At 48.4% G+C, this 17,984-nt stretch overlaps 1 protein-coding gene across 1 annotated transcript; it reads left to right on the top strand.

Moving 5' to 3' along the window:
• The first annotated feature begins 80 nt into the window (after nt 1-80).
• On the top strand, nt 81-17,181 carry LOC147097936 (transmembrane emp24 domain-containing protein 4). Its single transcript, XM_085971025.1, has 5 exons — nt 81-266; nt 4,696-4,796; nt 7,865-7,990; nt 11,735-11,881; nt 15,010-17,181. Exons 1-5 carry the CDS (start codon nt 131-133, stop codon nt 15,157-15,159), a joined length of 660 nt encoding a protein of 219 aa, XP_085827151.1. The 5' UTR covers nt 81-130; the 3' UTR covers nt 15,160-17,181.
• The last annotated feature ends 803 nt before the right edge of the window (nt 17,182-17,984 follow it).

The following is a 17,984-nucleotide window of genomic DNA, read 5'->3' as shown; positions in this document are numbered from 1 at the left end:
CGCTGGTCCCGGAGAACGCATGCGCACTGCTCTCCCCCCCCCCCCCCCCCCCACGATGACGCAAAGACAGCGCTCGTGTCCTGGTTCCGGCACGCAGGCGCAGTGCGGGGCTCTGCGAGCAGCTGTGGGGATGCGGCGGAGCGGCGCGCTGTTGTCGGTGTGGCTGAGCGTTCAGCTCGGCCTCTCGCACGGAATCTACTTCCACATCGGCGAGATCGAGAAGAAATGCTTCATCGAGGAGATCCCTGACGAGACCATGGTGATCGGTGAGTGGCGCGGCCCGGGGCCCGGGCGCACCCGGCAGCGCAGCGTCAGCAGCTGGGGCAGCCACCGCTTCAGGAGGCGTCAAACCCCGCCAGAGAGCGCGCCCCCTACTGGCACTGGACATTGTGCCCCCTACTGGGCATTGTGGCCCCTACTGGCATTGTGCCCCCCTGCTGGGCATTGTGCCCCCTGCTGGGCATTGTGCCCCCTGCTGGGCATTGTGGGCCCCTACTGGGCATTGTGCCCCCCTGCTGGCATTGTGGGCCCCTACTGGGCATTGTGGCCCCTGCTGGGCATTGTGCCCCCCTACTGGGCATTGTGGGCCCCTACTGGGCATTGTGGGCCCCTACTGGGCATTGTGGCCCCTACTGGCATTGTGCCCCCCTGCTGGGCATTGTGCCCCCTGCTGGGCATTGTGGGCCCCTACTGGGCATTGTGCCCCCCTGCTGGCATTGTGGGCCCCTACTGGGCATTGTGGCCCCTGCTGGGCATTGTGCCCCCCTACTGGGCATTGTGGGCCCCTACTGGGCATTGTGGCCCCCTGCTGGGCATTGTGGTTCCTACTGGGCATTGTGGCCCCCCTGCTGGGCATTGTGGGCCCCCTGCTGGGCATTGTGGGCCCCTGCTGGGCATTGTGTTCCCTGCTGGGATTGTGCCCCTGCTGGCACTGGGCATTGTGCCCCCACTGGCTGGCTCCGGGAACCATGCCCCCTACTAGCTGTTACTGTCATGCCTCCAGGACTGGCACTGTGTACAGTACGTGCCCCTGAGCTTGTCACCTGCTTCCTGACGCCAAGCGAAGAATGCCTGCCCACAGTGTGGAAGGAGTGCCCGATATTGCTTGGCACCAGGGACAGCATGCCCACTATTACCCAGTGCTGGGCATCATGCCCCTCTAGGGGTTGGCACCGAGCAGTACAGTGCATGGTTTGACACCTGCCTGGTAATAAACCAGTGTGCACCTAGGTGGAAGCAACCCATACCATTTGATCCCAAACTCAGCACCACTCTTAGCCTGGCACCAGGAGGAGAGTGCCTGCTTGGTACCTTAGTGTCTGGGAAAATGAAAACTGCACTAGATACGCCAGTCTGAGCAATGGGGATAGGAAGGATGAAGCCAGGCCATTTTCATTATTAGCCCTTTCTCTGGGTTGTACAACTCTCTTGGCAAAATGTCTAAGCCCAAATGGAGGATGGTAAATTTGATAAAAGAATGGGGATGGGTGTTTATTATTTCAGTTATTATATATGCGATTAGGCAGCAAACTATGCTACCCGTATCTGTAATTACCAGCCAATATGTTATACATTGAAACTGTAATATCAGGCATTGGGTGACATTCGCCAAGTTCAGACTCTGCTGCCTGATTAAGTGAATGTTAGGAGCACATGGCCACTATCTTGCTGTATGAGTGAGAGGTTGTTACTCAGGATATGGCAAAATAGCAGATTTTCTTTTGTGCAGTTGGGACTCGGTGATTTCATTTTATCATTAAGCACACGGGCACCACTTCTCATTCGGAATTGGCCTTTTCAGTCTGATTAGCTTGTTGTTGAAAGACCCAGAATACAGTCAATGTTAGTTGCAACAATCACTGTTCCTGTAAACCAATTTCATTGACGCCTTTAATGACAGATACAATTCTTTAAAGGTTTCGCCCAGTCACTGGATTTTGTTTTTGTAGTTTTTAATCTATTTTCGTATAATTAAAACAGTCCTGTCCGTGACATTGTCTGCCACACCTAACTGTCGGTAAATTTAGTCAAAGCAAATTTCTTGAAGTTTGTTGGCTCAAATTCTTTTTAAACAGTGATAGATGTCACTGACTAGCCATGGGTGTGGCTGCTGCAACACTGTTTAAGCCACGTGCACTACCTTTAGCAGAAAACGCCTTGTATACGCGCACGCAATACAGGGTGATTGTACTTGACATTTATATTTGCTTGATCAACATCTTCCACCAATCAGCAGCCAAGCAGGTAAAGCACTCACAAACAGTAACCAGTTTAAAGTGGTTGCCAGCTGCCAAAATCCCACAAAGAGATATTAAGAATATCTTCCCACTGTCCAGGGCTCCAAACACCCCTTCCAGGTGAAACAGCGATTTACTTGTACTCCTTGCAATCTAGTATACTGTATTCGCTGCTCACGATGCAGTCTCCTCTACAGTGGGGAGACCAAACGCAGATTGGGTGACCGCTTTGTGGAACACCTCCGTTCAGTCCGTAAGGGTGACCCCGAGCTTCCGGTCGCCTGTCATTTCAATTCACCGCCCCATTCCCACTCAGACCTCACCGTCCACGGGCTCTTGCATTGTTCCACGGAGGCTCACCGTAAACTCGAGGAACAGCACCTCATCTTCCGATTAGGCACTTTACAGCCTTCCGGACTCAATATCGAGTTCAACAATTTCAGATCATAACCTCGGCCCCCATTACATTTTTATATATTTTTTATCCACACCTTTGTTTTGGCCCTTTCCCCTTTTTTTCTCTCTCCCACATGGCAGCAGTCTCTCATTCTGCCAGCGCATTTCACACCTAATCTAGAGCTGTCTTTTGTCTCCACTAGTCCTATCACCCTCTCGTCTGGTTTTGAATACCTCTTAATGTCTCTTCACTTCTCTTTTGTTCTCTCCTCCCCATTTCCCAGCCCCCAAACTGGCCTTTTAATCTGTTTCATTTCCTGTGTTCTCTCAGTCCTGACGAAGGGTTTCGACCCGAAACGTTGACTCTATTTCTCTCTCCACGGATGTTGCCTGGCCTGCTGAGTTTTTCCAGCATTTTCTGTTGTTATTAAGAATACAGTCTTTTATGATTTTGAAAGAAGACAGATCTTGGATCCCTCACGGTGTGCACTCAGTCTCCACTGAGAGGGTTTTTTGAATTTATATAGTGTATTCACACCCTCAGAACGTCCCAAGGCGCTCCGCAGTCAGTGACTTACATTGAAAGTGCGGTCACTGCTGTTAAGTGGGCAGCCACAGCCGCCAATCCGTGCACAAGGTGCCACATACAGCAGTGATCACGATGCTGGGCCAGTTAAGTTGTTTCGGTGCTGTTGGTTGAGGGATGAATATTGGCCAGGTGACCGGCTCTTCTTCAAAACAGTGCCGGGAATCTTTTGTGTCCACCTCAACAGGCATGGATCGGCGTAGTCTTCGAAAGACAATGCAGCGTTCCTTTAGCACTGTGCTGAAGTTTTAGCCTGGATTTATGTGCTCAAAGTGCTGGAGTTATTTTAAATTCAATCGTTCACGGTATGTGAGTGCCGCTGACAAGGCCAGCATTTATTGCCCATCCTTAGTTGCCCTCGAAGGTGGCGGTGAGCCGCCGCCTTGAACCGCTGCAGTCCGTGTGGTGAAGGTGCTCCCACAGTGCTGTTAGGGAGAGAGTTCCAGGATTTTGACCCAGCGACGATGAAGGAACAGCGATATATTTCCAAGTTGTGTGACTTGGAGGGGAACTTGGAGGTGGTGGTGCTCCCATGTGCCTGCTGCCCTTGTCCTCCTATGTGGAGAGGTCGCGGGTTTGGGAGGTGCTGCTGAAGAAGCCTTGGCGAGTTGCTGCAGTGCATCTTGTCGATGGTACACACTGCAGCCAGGGTGCGCCGGTGGTGGAGGGAGTGAATGTTTAAGGTGGTGGATGGGGTGCCAATCAAAAAGATCACCAGGGAAGGGCTGCAGTCTACAATCACACCATCGTGGTTTCTATTGGATATAAATACCTGCCAATATAACTGATCCAGGTTCTATCAACTGTGAAGCCTTATGTCAGTCCCACTGGGTAACACTCAGTATATTATCCACATCAGCAGTTTGCACTGATGTAACAGAAGCTTAATCTTGATTCTGAACTTGGCTGATTAATGACATCCTGTTTGTTCTTTTATTGCAGACATCCTGTATCACCTGCCAATGACTGACTTTTTGCAGGTTGTGGTGATGTTCTGGATTGTTAGATAGTGAGTAAAAACAGAACACTCCCTAAATTGTAATCCCAGAAGGCAGCCCCTGTTGCTCCTCAGACTCGTCCCACGTGCCCAGCCCTCCATGGGAACGTATCTCTAATGGTCTTGTGCAGCCAGCGAGAGTAATTTGTGGGAGGGAGACTAGAACTAGGGGCTATCAATATAAGATAGTCACTAATAAATCCAATAAGGAACTCGGGAGAAACTTCTTCACCTAGAGAGCGGTTAGAATGTGGAACCACATGGAGTGGTTGAGGCGAATAGCGTAGATGCATTTAATTAGAAGCTAGCTAAGTACATGAAGGACAGAGGAATAGAAGGATAAGTTGATGGGGTGAGATGAAATAGGGTGGGAGGAGGCTCGCGTGGAGCATAAACACCGGCAAGGACCTGTTGGGCTGAACGGCCTCTTTCTGTGCTGTACATTCTGTGTAATTCCCTTTTTGAAATGTTTAATCCAGGTAATTACCGGACACAGCTGTGGGATAAGCAGTCGGAATCTTTTCTGCCTTCGACGCCAGGATTGGGGATGCACGTGGAAGTGCGAGATCCTGATTCGAAGGTAGGGTACAACCTGGAGCTGTGGTGCGCATATCGGAGGTTGGAAAGTAACCTGGGAGAACACTAGAGCTGTCCTTGCTGGAGGGAATGGTGTTCAAGTAATGTGCAGTGACTTTGAGCAGACATTGGCCGACGTTTGCCTCCTCTATATACGGTTGCTGATGACACGAATGACATGGTGTCGTGTGACACGACTCCTGTTTTGGTCTGGCCAGTGCTGAAGCAGTGTGCTGTCGCTTGCTGGGCATGGAGCTTCAATAGGAAATCACCCATCTCCGATCCGATGGGCTCCAGTGCGGGAGCACTCACTCCCGTGCTGGAGGGGTAGGCCTTGAATCCCAGCCCCAGATTTCCTGTATCTCTGAGTTAGGCTGTTACGGTGATTCGGTATCAGTCAGTCAGGCTCTTCTGAACACATGATTCACAACATCCCGCCTTTGAATGGTGGGTCGGGCACTGATGGTTGCTTCATCTTGCAGAGTACAAGAGGTTTCAGATCTTAAACTAAAGAATGAGAACTTGAAAATGATTTATATAATGGTCGAGTTTAGCAGCAGTGTAGTGTTTCTTGTGTGGTGGTCCCTACATTACTAAAGCTCCTTTCAATATGCCTTAAGCACCGCTGGAGAAATAGCCCACACAGAAATCTTTAGCAATCGGATTAATTTGAAGTAATAAGAACATAAGAAATAAGAGCAGGAGTAGGCCGCACGGCCCCTTGAGCCTGAATACGGTCCCATGAGCCCATTCAATAAGATCACGGCTGATCATCGCCCTCAACTCCACTTTCCCGCCCGACCCTCACATCCCTTGATTCCCCCAGAGTCCAAAGATCTAGCGATCTCGGCCTTGAATACACTCAACGACTGAGCCTCCACAGCCCTCTGGGGCAGAGAATTCCAAAGATTCACAACCCTCTGAGTGAAGAAATTCCTCCTCATCTCATGGCCGACCCCTTGTCCTGAGACTATGCCCCCTAGTTCTAGACACTCCAGCCAGGGGGAAACAACCTCTCCGCATCTACCCTGTCAATCCCCTTCAGAATCTTGTATGTTTCAATTCAATTACCCACTGATGAGTAGGTGTGCTTACAACAAAAACAAATTATTGTAGCGCGAAAGCAGTTGATTGAAACCAGGCTTCATTTAACTATAGGAGATTAAAAACTTAATCATTGTTTTTGTTGAAAGGAATTCTCTTGATTCGATTGATGTAAGTGATATAATTGATACATTTGTACAAGGAGAGGCCTTTGGTAGAGATGCAAAGACATAGTGTAATAATACCCGTATATATTTTTAGCCGGGACTAACTAATCGAATCTGGATAGTATTTTTTACATAATGGCCCTGAAATTAGATCGGGGGCTTCCCGCGCGTGCAAGCCCCCGATGTGCACTCACCCGGCGCGCCGACATCTGAAGCCCGGGCCTGCTCGCATTTCCTGTCACTGGCCCGGTTCAGATGTCGGCGCGATGTGCTTACCTGATCCAGCGGCGTAGTTAGTGCGATGTGCCGGCTGGGATCAGGTGAACACTGTGCAGCCAATCAGGGGAGGGGAAACTCATTCATGAGTTTGACAGTAAGAGCTGTCAAACTCATGAAAAGTATGAGCTGCCAAAACACTACTTAACTTTAAATAAAATTTAAAAAAACATCCCACTGATTATAATAACTATAAATAAGTTTTTAAAAAATGCTTTAAACAATTAATCAATTTTTTGAAAAAAATAAATTTAAAAAAAATAGGGTCTAAAACTAAACTTACCATCCTATAAATTCTTTAAAAATAACAAACCGGTGGAAAAAAAATTTCTACATTGTACTAAAAGCCCACTTACCTGAAAAACTAAATACTTACGTCTTGTTTTTCCACGCGTAAAGACCGGAGGCCTTTACACGCGCGCAACTTTGGGGGAAAAAAAAGGAATTTTACTGCGCACGCGCTGCCTGTGCAGTCGCGCACGTTCTGCCTCTGAACCCCTTCGTTCAGAGGACAGGAAATGCCGGTTTTCCCCGCATGCACTGTGCATGCTGAAAACCGGCATTTCCTCCGGCCAGATGCATGAGTACCCCGACCGTACTCGCGCGTTGGGACAGGAATTACTGACCCACTGTTATATGCTGTTGCATACAGTGCTATGCTACACTGATGGGAAGATGCGCTGATCAGTAGGATACTGAGTCACACAGATCAGGAAGGTCTGTGCTGCGTTTGCTGATCGCGCATGGGATGGCAGGAGAAGGTTTGCAATTGGCCTCAATGCACTTGGGTTAGGGAGAGGAAAGTCAGCCTCCTTGTTCCTGATCTCTATCCGGTGACCCATGGCGGTAAATTCCTATGCGCAGATGAGGTCGGGGGGGCGGGTGGGTGGTCTGTGGTAAAATAGCCTGTTACATGTTACATTACGTGGATAGACTGGAGAAGCTGGGGTTGTTCTCCTCGGAGCAGAGAAGGTTAAGAGGAGATTTGATCGAGGTGTTTAAAATCATGAAGGGTTTAGATAGAGGAAATAAAGAGAACTGTTTCCAGTGGCTGAAGGGTCGGTAACCAGAGGGCACAGATTTAAGGTGATTGGCAAAAGAACCAGAGGCGACAGGAGGAAAAACTTTTTCACTCAATGAGCGGTTAGGATTTGGAATGCACTGCCTGATAGGGTGGTGGAGGCAGATGCAATAGTAGTATTGGAAAAAAATATTTGAAGGATAAAAAAATTGCAGGATATGGAGAAAGAGCGGGTGGAGTGGGGCTAACGGGATTGCTCTTCGAAAGAGCTGGTACAGACTCGATGGGCCGAGTGGCCTCCTCCTGTGCTGTACTATTCTATGATTCTATTCCATGTGGAACCATACCCCAGAAAGAATCAGTACCTTTAGGAGAGGAGGAAAGCAGAATACTAACTGAACATCCTTTAGCTGTGAAAAGAAAAGTTATTCTCAGATTTTAAAAACACAAGAGCCAGGTGAACTCCATTCTCTTCCCACAGACGGCTCATGTTTTGCATCAGACTGAGTTTGAGCATTCTTGTACCTTCTCTACTGTGGACTGACTGTTTCTTCCAATCCCCAGATTATCCTGTCCCGACAGTACGGCTCCGAGGGACGATTTACCTTCACATCGCACACTCCGGGTGAGCATCAGATCTGCCTGCACTCCAACTCCACAAAGATGTCACTGTTTGCAGGTGGCAAGCTGGTAAGAGTTGGGCATTGGGTACAGTGGCGCAGTTTAATTGTAGGGCAGCCCGTCTGAAAGAATTCAGCTGCTGGTGGTGTTTCTGCCCGGTTGCATTTTTATCTCGGCGTGAAGCTGAAAACTGTACATTGTATGGAATCGAACAGGTGGCACTTGTTCAGCTCTGGGTCCGACAGCTGCTGGACCAGGTTGAACACCCGCAGCCCTGTCCTGATGCTGTGCCTCTCCATGAGGTTGCGGTGATTCTTAAGTAATAAAATAGCAAAATACTGCGGATGCTGGAAATCTGAAATAACAACAGCAAATGCTGGAAACACTCAGCAGGTCAGGCAGCATCTGTGGAGAGAGAAACAGCGTTAACGTTTCAGGTCTATGACCCTTTGTCAGAACTGGAAAAAGTTAGAGATGTCACAGACTTTAAGCAGGTGCAGAGGCAGGGAAAGTGGGGAGGGGAGGAAAGAACAAAAGGGAGGGTCTGTGATAGGGTGGAAGGCAGGAGGGGGTAAATGTTGCAAGTGGGGATGGCAGAATCATCAACAGCTGCCGCCTGAAAAAAATAGGGGCCGAGGTTATGGTCTGAAATTGTTGATCTCGATGTTGAGTCCAGAAGGCTGTAAAGAGCCTAATCGAAAGACGAGGTGCTGTTCCTCGAGCTTACGTTGAGCTTCATTGGAACAGTGTAAAAGGCCGAGGACGGAGAGGTCAGAGTGGGAGTGGAGCGGAGAATTAAAGTGACAGGTGACCGGAAGCTCGGGGTCACCCTTACAGACTGAACGGAGGTGTTCCGCAAAGCGGTCGCCCAATCTGCGTTTGGTCTCCCCAATGTAGAGGAGACCGCATCGTGAGCAGCGAATACAGTATACTAGATTGTAAGAAGTACAAGTGAATCACTGTTTCACCTGGAAGAGGTGTTTGGGGCCCTGGACAGTGAAAGGGAGGAGGTAAAAGGGCAGGTGTTGCATCTCCTGCGCTTGCACAGGAAGGTACCATGGGGAGGTGAGGGGCTGTTGGGGGTGATTGAGGGGTGGACCAGGGTGTTGCGGAGGGAATGGTTCCTTCGGAATGCTGAAAGGGGAGGGGAAGATGTGTTTAGTGGTGGGATCACGCTGGAGATGGCGGAGGATGATCCGTTGAATGTGGAGGCTGATGGGGTGAAAGGTGAGGAGAAGGGGAACTCTTATCGTGGTTCTGGGAGGGAGGGGAAGGGCGAGAGCAGGAAAAGGCACTGATACAGTCATCGATGTACCGGAAAAAGAGGTGAGGGAGGGGACCTGAGTAGGACTGGAACAAAGAATGTTCCACATATCCCATAGTGATTCTTAAGCTTGTTTCGAATAGGTTTTTTCTGCTGGTTTGTATATTGGCTTGTTCACCCATCCCACTGAGAGTTTCATCACTTTGCTCTGTACGCAGAGTCTATAGGAGACCCTGAACATAATGGGGTACAGTTCCCGCTTTGGGCGCGATCGACGATTACGGCGCAAATGGCGGCGGTTTTGAAAAGTGTTTTTTTTTTTCTTGAGTTTCCGCTCAAACTCATTTGCATATCGCCAAAGGCAAAATCTGCCGTGAACCAACGCGTTTTGAAACGTTAATTTAAAAAATATTAAAGTTTTGCTTTAATAATATTCCTTGATCTATTTAAGAGTGGTAACTTGGTAAAGTTTGATTAATACAGCTGACAATAGGGTTATCACAAAAAATAACCATTTTAAATCACAGTGTCAATCCACCACCTGTGAGTTCCCCCGATTTTAAATGACTGAAAATGATTTTAACAAATTATACAAAACTATTTTCCAGTTAGATTGGGGTACAGTAGTCAGTTCCTTATTAGTGTCCTTGCCCCCAAAAGATCCAGAGTAATTTTTGGAGCCTCTTCGAAGGCCCCGCAGACGAACACAATTAACGGAAACTCCCAGTGGTGATAAATTCACCCTGGGGGGGGCCGGCTTCTAACACGATGTTTTTAAAACTAGCGCAAAAAGTTCGGGGAAACTCGAGTTGCGCCGAACGCAATTTGCGCTTAAAACTCCGCGATCTTTTGCGCCGATATCGGGCGAATTGTGCCAGGAAGACCAGCGTAACCGAGCAGAAATTCCAGGCCTGTATATTCAGCAATTACGCTGATGTAGCATTACAAATAAACCCCTCTATAATGGGCAGCTGACCCTGTGTGCATTATTAACACTATTCAGCTAACCAGCTGTGGGACCAGAGCTGATACCAGCATCTACATGCTCCTCTTGCACACAGCAAGCTCCAGGCTTTTTACAAATGGTCTCAGCATAGATGCATGTTTCTACTTTCTATTTTGATTCTTCTTTTTCCTCATGGACTTGATTTCCTTCAGCTGATGGTCTCATTGTCCCATGGAAGGCACAGCCTTCTTCCCTCTCTCTCTCTCTCTCAGGCAGTCCCTCAGAACCGAGGATGATTTGCTTCCACACTAAAAATGAGTTCTCAGGTGACTGATGAGTCCAGTGCGGGACCTACAGTCTCTGTCACAGGTGGGGCAGACGGTGGTTGAAGGGGCGTGTGGGTGGGGTGCTTGGGTTGACATGCGCTCCTTCCGCTGTTTGCGCTTGGCTTCTGCTTGCTCCCGGCGAAGAGACTCGAGGTGTTCGGCGCCTTCTCCTCCACTTTGTGCGGTCTTGGGCCAGGGATTCCCAGGTGTCGGTGGGGATGTTGCACTTTTTCAAGGAGGCTTTGAGGGTGTCCTTGAAGCGTTTCCTCTGCCCACCTGGGGGTCTCTTGCCGTGTCGGAGCTCCGAGTAGAGCGCTTGCTTTGGGAGTCTCGTATCGGGCATGCGGACGATGTGTCCCGTCCATCGGAGCTGATCGAGCATGGTCAAAGCTTCAATGCTGGGGATGTTGGCCTGAGCGAGAACACTGACGCTGGTGCGCCTATCCTGCCAATGGATTTGCAGGATCTTACAGAGGCAGCGTTGGTGGTACCTCTTCAGTGCTTTGAGGCCTTACAGCCTCCTTCAGTACTTTAGTGACCCATGTTCCTTGGCTCTGCAGGTGAATGCACCATGTGGTGTGGTTCTGAGCCATTCAGACCATGAATGAACCAAGTTCCATCCCTGGTCTGTATGGCCCAGTACCACACCACTAATTTCAGCCAGGGCAGTTAAAATGCCACAATTGTCGGCACTGAATATTCTGCTCCTAATTACTACCTAAAGACTCCCTGCTGCACAATACACACGTGAGGACAGGATCAGCTGTGATGCATCCATGGTTGAATACCCTGCTGACACACACTGTCAGCCGTGGCTCAGTGGGTAGCACTCTCGCCTTTGAGTCAGAAGGTTGTGGGCTCAAGTCCAACTTCAGAGACTCCATGGCACTATTTTGAAGAAAAGCAGGAGAGTTCTCCCCGGTGTCCTGGCCAATATTTATTCCTCAACATCACAAAAAAAACATTATCTGGTCATTATCACATTGCTGTTTGTGGGAGCTAGCTGTGTGCAAATTGGTTGTCGCGTTTCCTACATTACAACAGTGACTACACTTCAGAAAAAGTACTTCATTGGCTGCAAAGTGCTTTAGGATGTCTTGAGGTCGTGAAAGGCGCTATAGAAATGCAAGTCTTTCCTCTTTGGTGATTGACATTTGTGTGAGGTGTTGGCGGTACCTATGGATCAGTACCTCATCATTGAGCATGGCATTAAATGCACATCTCCAGTGAACTCTTGTCTCTCTCTCTCTCTCACTCTCTCTTTGTCTCTGGTTTAGAGGGTGCACCTTGACATCCAAGTGGGGGAACATGCCAACAACTACCCAGAAATCGCTGCAAAGGATAAACTGACGGAATTACAGCTCCGCGTCCGACAGCTGCTGGACCAGGTTGAACAGATTCAGAAAGAACAGAACTACCAGAGGGTGAGTGAGCCTCAAGCAGCGGCCCAAGAATCCAAAGCTGCAGCAGCCCCTTTTGCAATATCCAGAAATCATTTTCTGGAAACGGTCTGGTAGAAAATCAGAACGATAAACGCCACCGTGTAATCCTTAATCGATTGCGTCTGGTGATGTGCTGCGGCAGGAGTGAGAGACGTGAATCTCCAGCCATCTCATAGAGTCGTAACGGCACAGAAGGCGGCCATTCGGCCCATCGAGTCCGTGCCGGCTCTCTGCGGAACAATCCAGTCAGTCCCATTCCCCCGCGCTATCCCCGTAGCCCTGCAAGTTTATTTCCCTCAAGTGCCTATCCAGTCTCCCCTTGAAAACACTGAGTGTCTCCGCTTCCACCACTTCCGTCGGCAGTGAGTTCCAGGTCCTCACCACTCACTGCGTAAAAATGTTTTTCTTCACATCCCCCCCGTATCTCTTGCCCAAAACCTTAAATCTGTGTCCCCTAGTCCTTGTACCATCAACTAGTGGGAACAGCCTTTCCCTATCTAGCCTATCCAAACCCATCATAATCTTGTACACCTCTATCAAATCACCCCTCAACCTCCTTTGCTCTAATGAAAACAAATCCAGCTTCTCCAACCTGTCCTTGTAGCTAAGATCCCCCATCCCCAGAACCATTCTGGTAAATCTCCTCTGCACCCTCTCAAGGGCCTTCACATCCTTCCTGAAGCAGCCTTTGGCTGGACATTCATCTACAAAGACTGTGTTAAGACAGCATTACAGTGCCTGTTAAACCTGACATCCGTGCTGAGATTTGTTAGTAGGTATGTTAAGCGCAGTTTCTAACTGATACAGGGTGCTTGAAAAATGGGCTTGCTTCACAGCGCATGCTTTACTGATGTCTTGTGTTATGATGAGATCTTTTGAGACTCCATTTAACCCAGCTGCCATTGTATAATAATTCCACCAAACTTAAAGGGGGCTGCCTCTTTTCATGCACAGTTTCTACATTTAGAGCAACAGTGTGCACCGCCCCCCCAGCCTGGAGATTGGCACCCAGTTAAGCAACGCCTCGATTTTAAAATTCTCTTCCTTGCTTTCAATTTCCTACATGAGAGAGGACGGGCGAAAACGAGGAAAAATGCAACGGATAGCCAATTCATAACTGAGTTTGAAAATCCTACACATATTAGCAATTTGAAAAATAACTCTTTGCTGCAATAATTAAGACCTAGATATTCAACAACTTAAATTTATATAGGGCATTTAACATAGCAAAACCTCCCAAGGCACTTAACAAGAGCGCCATCAATAAAAAACATTTTTGGCACTGAGCCACGTGAGGAGATATCAGGACAGGTAACCAAAAGTTTAGTCGAAGAGGTAGGTTTTAAGGAGCATCTTAAAGGAAGAGGCGGAGAGATTTAGGGAGGGAATTCCAGAGCTTAGGGCCAAGGCAGCTGAAGGCACGGCCACCAAAAGTGGAGCGATTAAAATCGGGGATGCGCAAGAGGCCAGAATTGGAGAGCGCAGAGATTGCGAAGGCTTGCAGGGCTGGAGGAGGCCTCGGAGATAGGGAGGGGTGAGACCATGGATTGATTTGAAAATAAGGATGAGGCTTTTAAAATTGAGCCGTTGTCAGACTTGGAGCCAGTGATGGTCAGCGAGCACGGGGTGATAGGTGAACGAGACTTGGAGCAAGTTAAGATACGGGCAGCAGACATAGCTAGATCACGGAAACAGGCCGTTCGGCCCAACCAGGCTGTATTTACCCTCCACTCGCAGTTCTATATTACCTGCTGCCCCACCGGGGGTCAGCCAGCTCAGTGGAGACTAGCAATTGAATCTGGGACTTTCACTCAGTGCCCTTGTCAACTGAGCCTTGTGGTCACCTGCTTATAAGAATTAGGAGCAGGAGTAGGCCATACGGCCCCTCGAGGCTGCTCTACCGGCCCATAAGATCATGACTGATCTTCGCCCTCAACTCCACTTTCCCACCCGATCCCCATATCCCTTGATTCCCTTAGTGTCCAAAAATCTATCGATCTCAGGCTCAAATACACTCAATGACTGAGCCTCCACAGCCCTCTGGGGTAGAGAATTCCAAAGATTCACCGCCCTCTGAGTGAAGAAATTTCTCCTCATCTCAGTCTTAAATGGCCGACCCCTTAACTTGAGAGACTATACCCCCCCTAGTTCTAGACTCTCCAGCCAGGAGAAACAGCCTCTCAGCATCTATCCTGTCAATCCCCCATAAAATCAAATGGCCCAGAAATTCGGGTCGGGGGCTTCCGGCGGGTGCAAGCCTCCGACCTGCACTTACCTAGCGCGCCGGCCGTTGAGCTGTGAGGCCCGCGTGGGATTCCGATCCTGGGCCTCCTCCAACTGCAGGGGCGCAGTTAGTTCGAAGTGTCCTCTGGGATCACGTGGGCCATGGAGAGCCAATGGTAGCAGGGAAATGCCCATTCATAAAATTGACAGAAGAGCTGTCAAAACTATAAATACTATAAGCCCCAAAACATCACTAAAACTTCAAATAATTTTTTTTTTAAATCACATTTTTAAAATAACTATAAATTACATAAAATAACAATTTTAAACAATAATTTAAAATTTTGAAATAATTAATTACATTTTCTAATGGGGCTAAAAATAAACTTACCTTTCTTTAAAGTATTTAAAAATAATAATCCTGTGGAAAAAATGTTTTAATTTTAATTAATTCACCACTTACCTTGTTAAAAGCAGGCCTTGCGACTGCTTTTTACATGTGTAACTCCTGGAGACTTACCCTCCCGGAGAAACCTGGGAAAAAAACGTAAGTTCCGTGCGCACGCGCTGCCTCCGGCGCACGCGTTCCACCTCTGAACCCCTTCCTTTAAGGGAACGGAAGTTCCGGTTTCCCGTGCATGCGGAGTGCGCGCACGAATCCGGCACTTCCATTGGGCTTACGGGTGAGTACCCCGTGCATACTCACCTGTGGGGATCAGAATTTCTGGGCCAACAGGTTTCAATGAGATCACCTCTCATCTAAACTCAGAGAGTATAGGCCCAATCTACTTCACGCTTGTTCTTGTCTAACAGATTGTTTCTACCCCTGTGCAGTAAAAGTTTATGGCTGATTTTAATTTTTTCCGGTCTTGTTTCTCTTCGTACAGTACAGGGAGGAGCGATTTCGGCTGACGAGCGAAAGTACGAACCAACGTGTCCTGTGGTGGTCGATTGCGCAGACGATTATCCTGATCCTAACCGGGATCTGGCAAATGAAGCATCTGAAGAGCTTCTTTGAGGCTAAGAAACTGGTGTAGACGTCTTGTCAACGGTCAATCATTGCAAGAGCACAACAAAACTCAAACCACCACCCCCACCCCACCCCACCCCCCCGGTCCTCACTGACTCGCAATGTAATGTGACTTTGTACACGTGGTACTTGAAGCTCTTCTAGAAATTAAAGGAAGCGATGGTTTGGTTACATATCTTATAACAATGGTAACATGAGTGAGAATGTTGTGGAACAGTTAGTGCAGGGGTCTCTGGTGTTAGTTCATAGTTACCGTGTGATTGTTGATTGGCGGTGGGAAGCTTCCTTCTCAAGAGATTGTGTTGCTGATTATCATGCATTTTGGATCTGTGAAAAGTCACAACAAACCTTTCTGTGGAACTCAAAGGGTACTTTGAGTTTTACTTTGCCAAATTTTCATAAAAAGCTGCCTGTTCGGGTTCCAAAATGTGCAGCATTACTGGCTTGTTCCAGGGTTCTGCGTAGTTCGGATTGAGAGATCAGATCATCCTGCCTCCTGCACTTGGCCATTAGTGAGAACCCAGACAGTTTTCCCCCTTTATTTCTCAGTGATTCTGGCTAAATTCTCATCATTTCTTGAAAACCAACAAAACTGCGGAAACAAACATGACATTTCCTTCGGGTTTTAAAGAAACTGATGAAAAAGTATTGAAGGGAGGAATTTTTCACACTCACTACCTACCTTCTACCCGATTTTGTTTACCCAGACTCTAACCCTCCTCTATCAAAGACTCCTTGTCTCTAAGAAGGATTGCATGATGAGGGCTTGGGATCGGTGATTAGCTCGGCTTATTTTGGGAACTGTCAGGTGTGTGTGTGTGTGTGTGTGTGGAGTGATGAAGGGAATGGCGGAGAATGCATATCTCAGTGTGTCTTCTCCCTCTTTAAGTGACCTTTCTTGTGTTTTCCAAGGGGCCTGTTTAATTTCTCTTCTGAGGGTTCGAGAGCAAAAATTAAAGGGCCCGATTTTAACTCCCTCGCGGACGGGGGGCGGAGGCGAATGCCAAACCGCCCTGACCACCGCAGCGGGGAGTCCCGGTAGATTTTACTACCCGGGCCTCAGTTGCACAGGCCCCGTCAGTCTCACGCCTGAACCGGGCGGGCTGGCTGGCAGGAGGCTGCTGCCGGGGACCCGAAGAAACGGTCCCCAACAATCGAGCTTGGTGGTGGGGGGTCGGGTGGGAGGTATCGTGGTCAGGGGAGGGAGGGGACGCCGGGTGCACGGGAGGCCCGTAGTTTCCTTGTGGGGCCACAAGGAAATAGAAAGACCTTTCTGGGCCTCTTCTCGCCCCAGCTCCTCTTCCCACCGGGTTGACCTGCGCGGGAGCCTTGCCATTGGCCTTGCCACAACAGGTTGCCCTGCCCAGGTCTCGGGTTAAAATAACAATCGGGGCCCTGATTACATCATCGGAGCCTGATCTGCATATGTAAAGAAGGCCCTCGCTGCCTTCTGGTGGATGCCCCTCTCACCTGCTCAAACAAGCAGGTTAAAATAGCAACCCGCGGTTAAGGCAGCGGGATCGGTGCGGGTAAGTCGCTGCGGCCAATTTTAACCGCCTGCCGGCTCGGTTTCCACTGAGCGGGCAGGGTTTAAAATCGGCCCTTACCAGCCGCCTTAATTGCTGTCTATCACATTTAAATCAGGTGAATGATGTTGAGCAGCGATTGCTGTAAATTCTGCGGATTGCCAACAGCCCCTCCAGCACTCGTCACGCGCTGTCTCCTGTCTAGTTGCAGATTGTGTTATACGGAGCTCTGATGTTGCTGTTATGTGGTGCACTGTGTTAAGAATCTGTGGTGTTAAATGTAGCGGTTCATGCATGGACGGAGGAAGCTGCTACACTGGAAACGTATTTCAGGTGTCCTGTATCCTGAGAACTCGCTGCTGGTTTTAGTCGGTCCTGGTTTGTCCCATCCCGACTGTTCGCCACACTGTGGCCGCTTGGGGACATCTTATTGTATCATTGGAATAGGGGAAAGTTACCAAAATTTTAAATAAATTTCTTAATCACTATTGTTTTGAAACATATGCCTGTGTGACATTGCTTGACTAAGAGATACTTTTTAGCTGTGATTATTCACACCAAGAGCACAGCCTCAAAATTACTGTCATGGATATTAACCGAAATTTAATGCACTCATGCATTTTTCGATTTAATTTAATGGTGGCATTAATCTGTTTATTTGAAATGACACACGTCTTTGTTAATATAACAGACACGGGGACACCTGCAGACACGGGGACACCTGCAGACACGGGGACGGGGACACCTGCAGACACGGGGACACCGGCAGACACATTAGGTGGTCATCCGCTAATAATCACCAACAACAGTTTCTAGGTTCATAAGAAAAGTCAAGAAAGAAAAAGCCATTTGATTTTTTTTTTCCCCCAAGTAAGATTGAGGAATTATTTTAACATGGTTTGATTCAGAAGACACTCAAGAGAACGAGCAGAGCTGTTTCACTATACCGCATTCAGTACATCCTCTAAATATCAAAAGCTTTATATTTCACCAACCACAGTAAACTTTGCACGTGACAGGCCATTTGAACAGTTCAGTGTTTTTCTTTTTAGTGTGAGGTGGGAAGACTGCTGGTTCGTTACTGTCCTTTCACCTTTGGGATCCAGTTTCATATCCACTCAAAGACAGGAGGTGAAGGTCTCCTGGGGACAACAGCATGGTGCAGTGGGATAGAGCAGTGGTTCTCAAACTTTTTTGGTTGAAAGACCCCTTTTCAAATGGATTCGTAATCACGACCCCCCCCCCCCCCCCCCGCTACCCCATTTAAATTATAATACTATATATAACACTCAATATGAAAGTGCTG

This window comes from Somniosus microcephalus, chromosome 30, assembly GCF_052327205.1.
Source record: "Somniosus microcephalus isolate GS21.2 chromosome 30, FLI_Smic_1.0, whole genome shotgun sequence".
NCBI lineage: Eukaryota > Metazoa > Chordata > Chondrichthyes > Squaliformes > Somniosidae > Somniosus > Somniosus microcephalus.
The sequence above is the reverse complement of the archived record's forward strand: the minus strand, read 5'-3'. Positions and strand labels throughout refer to the sequence as shown.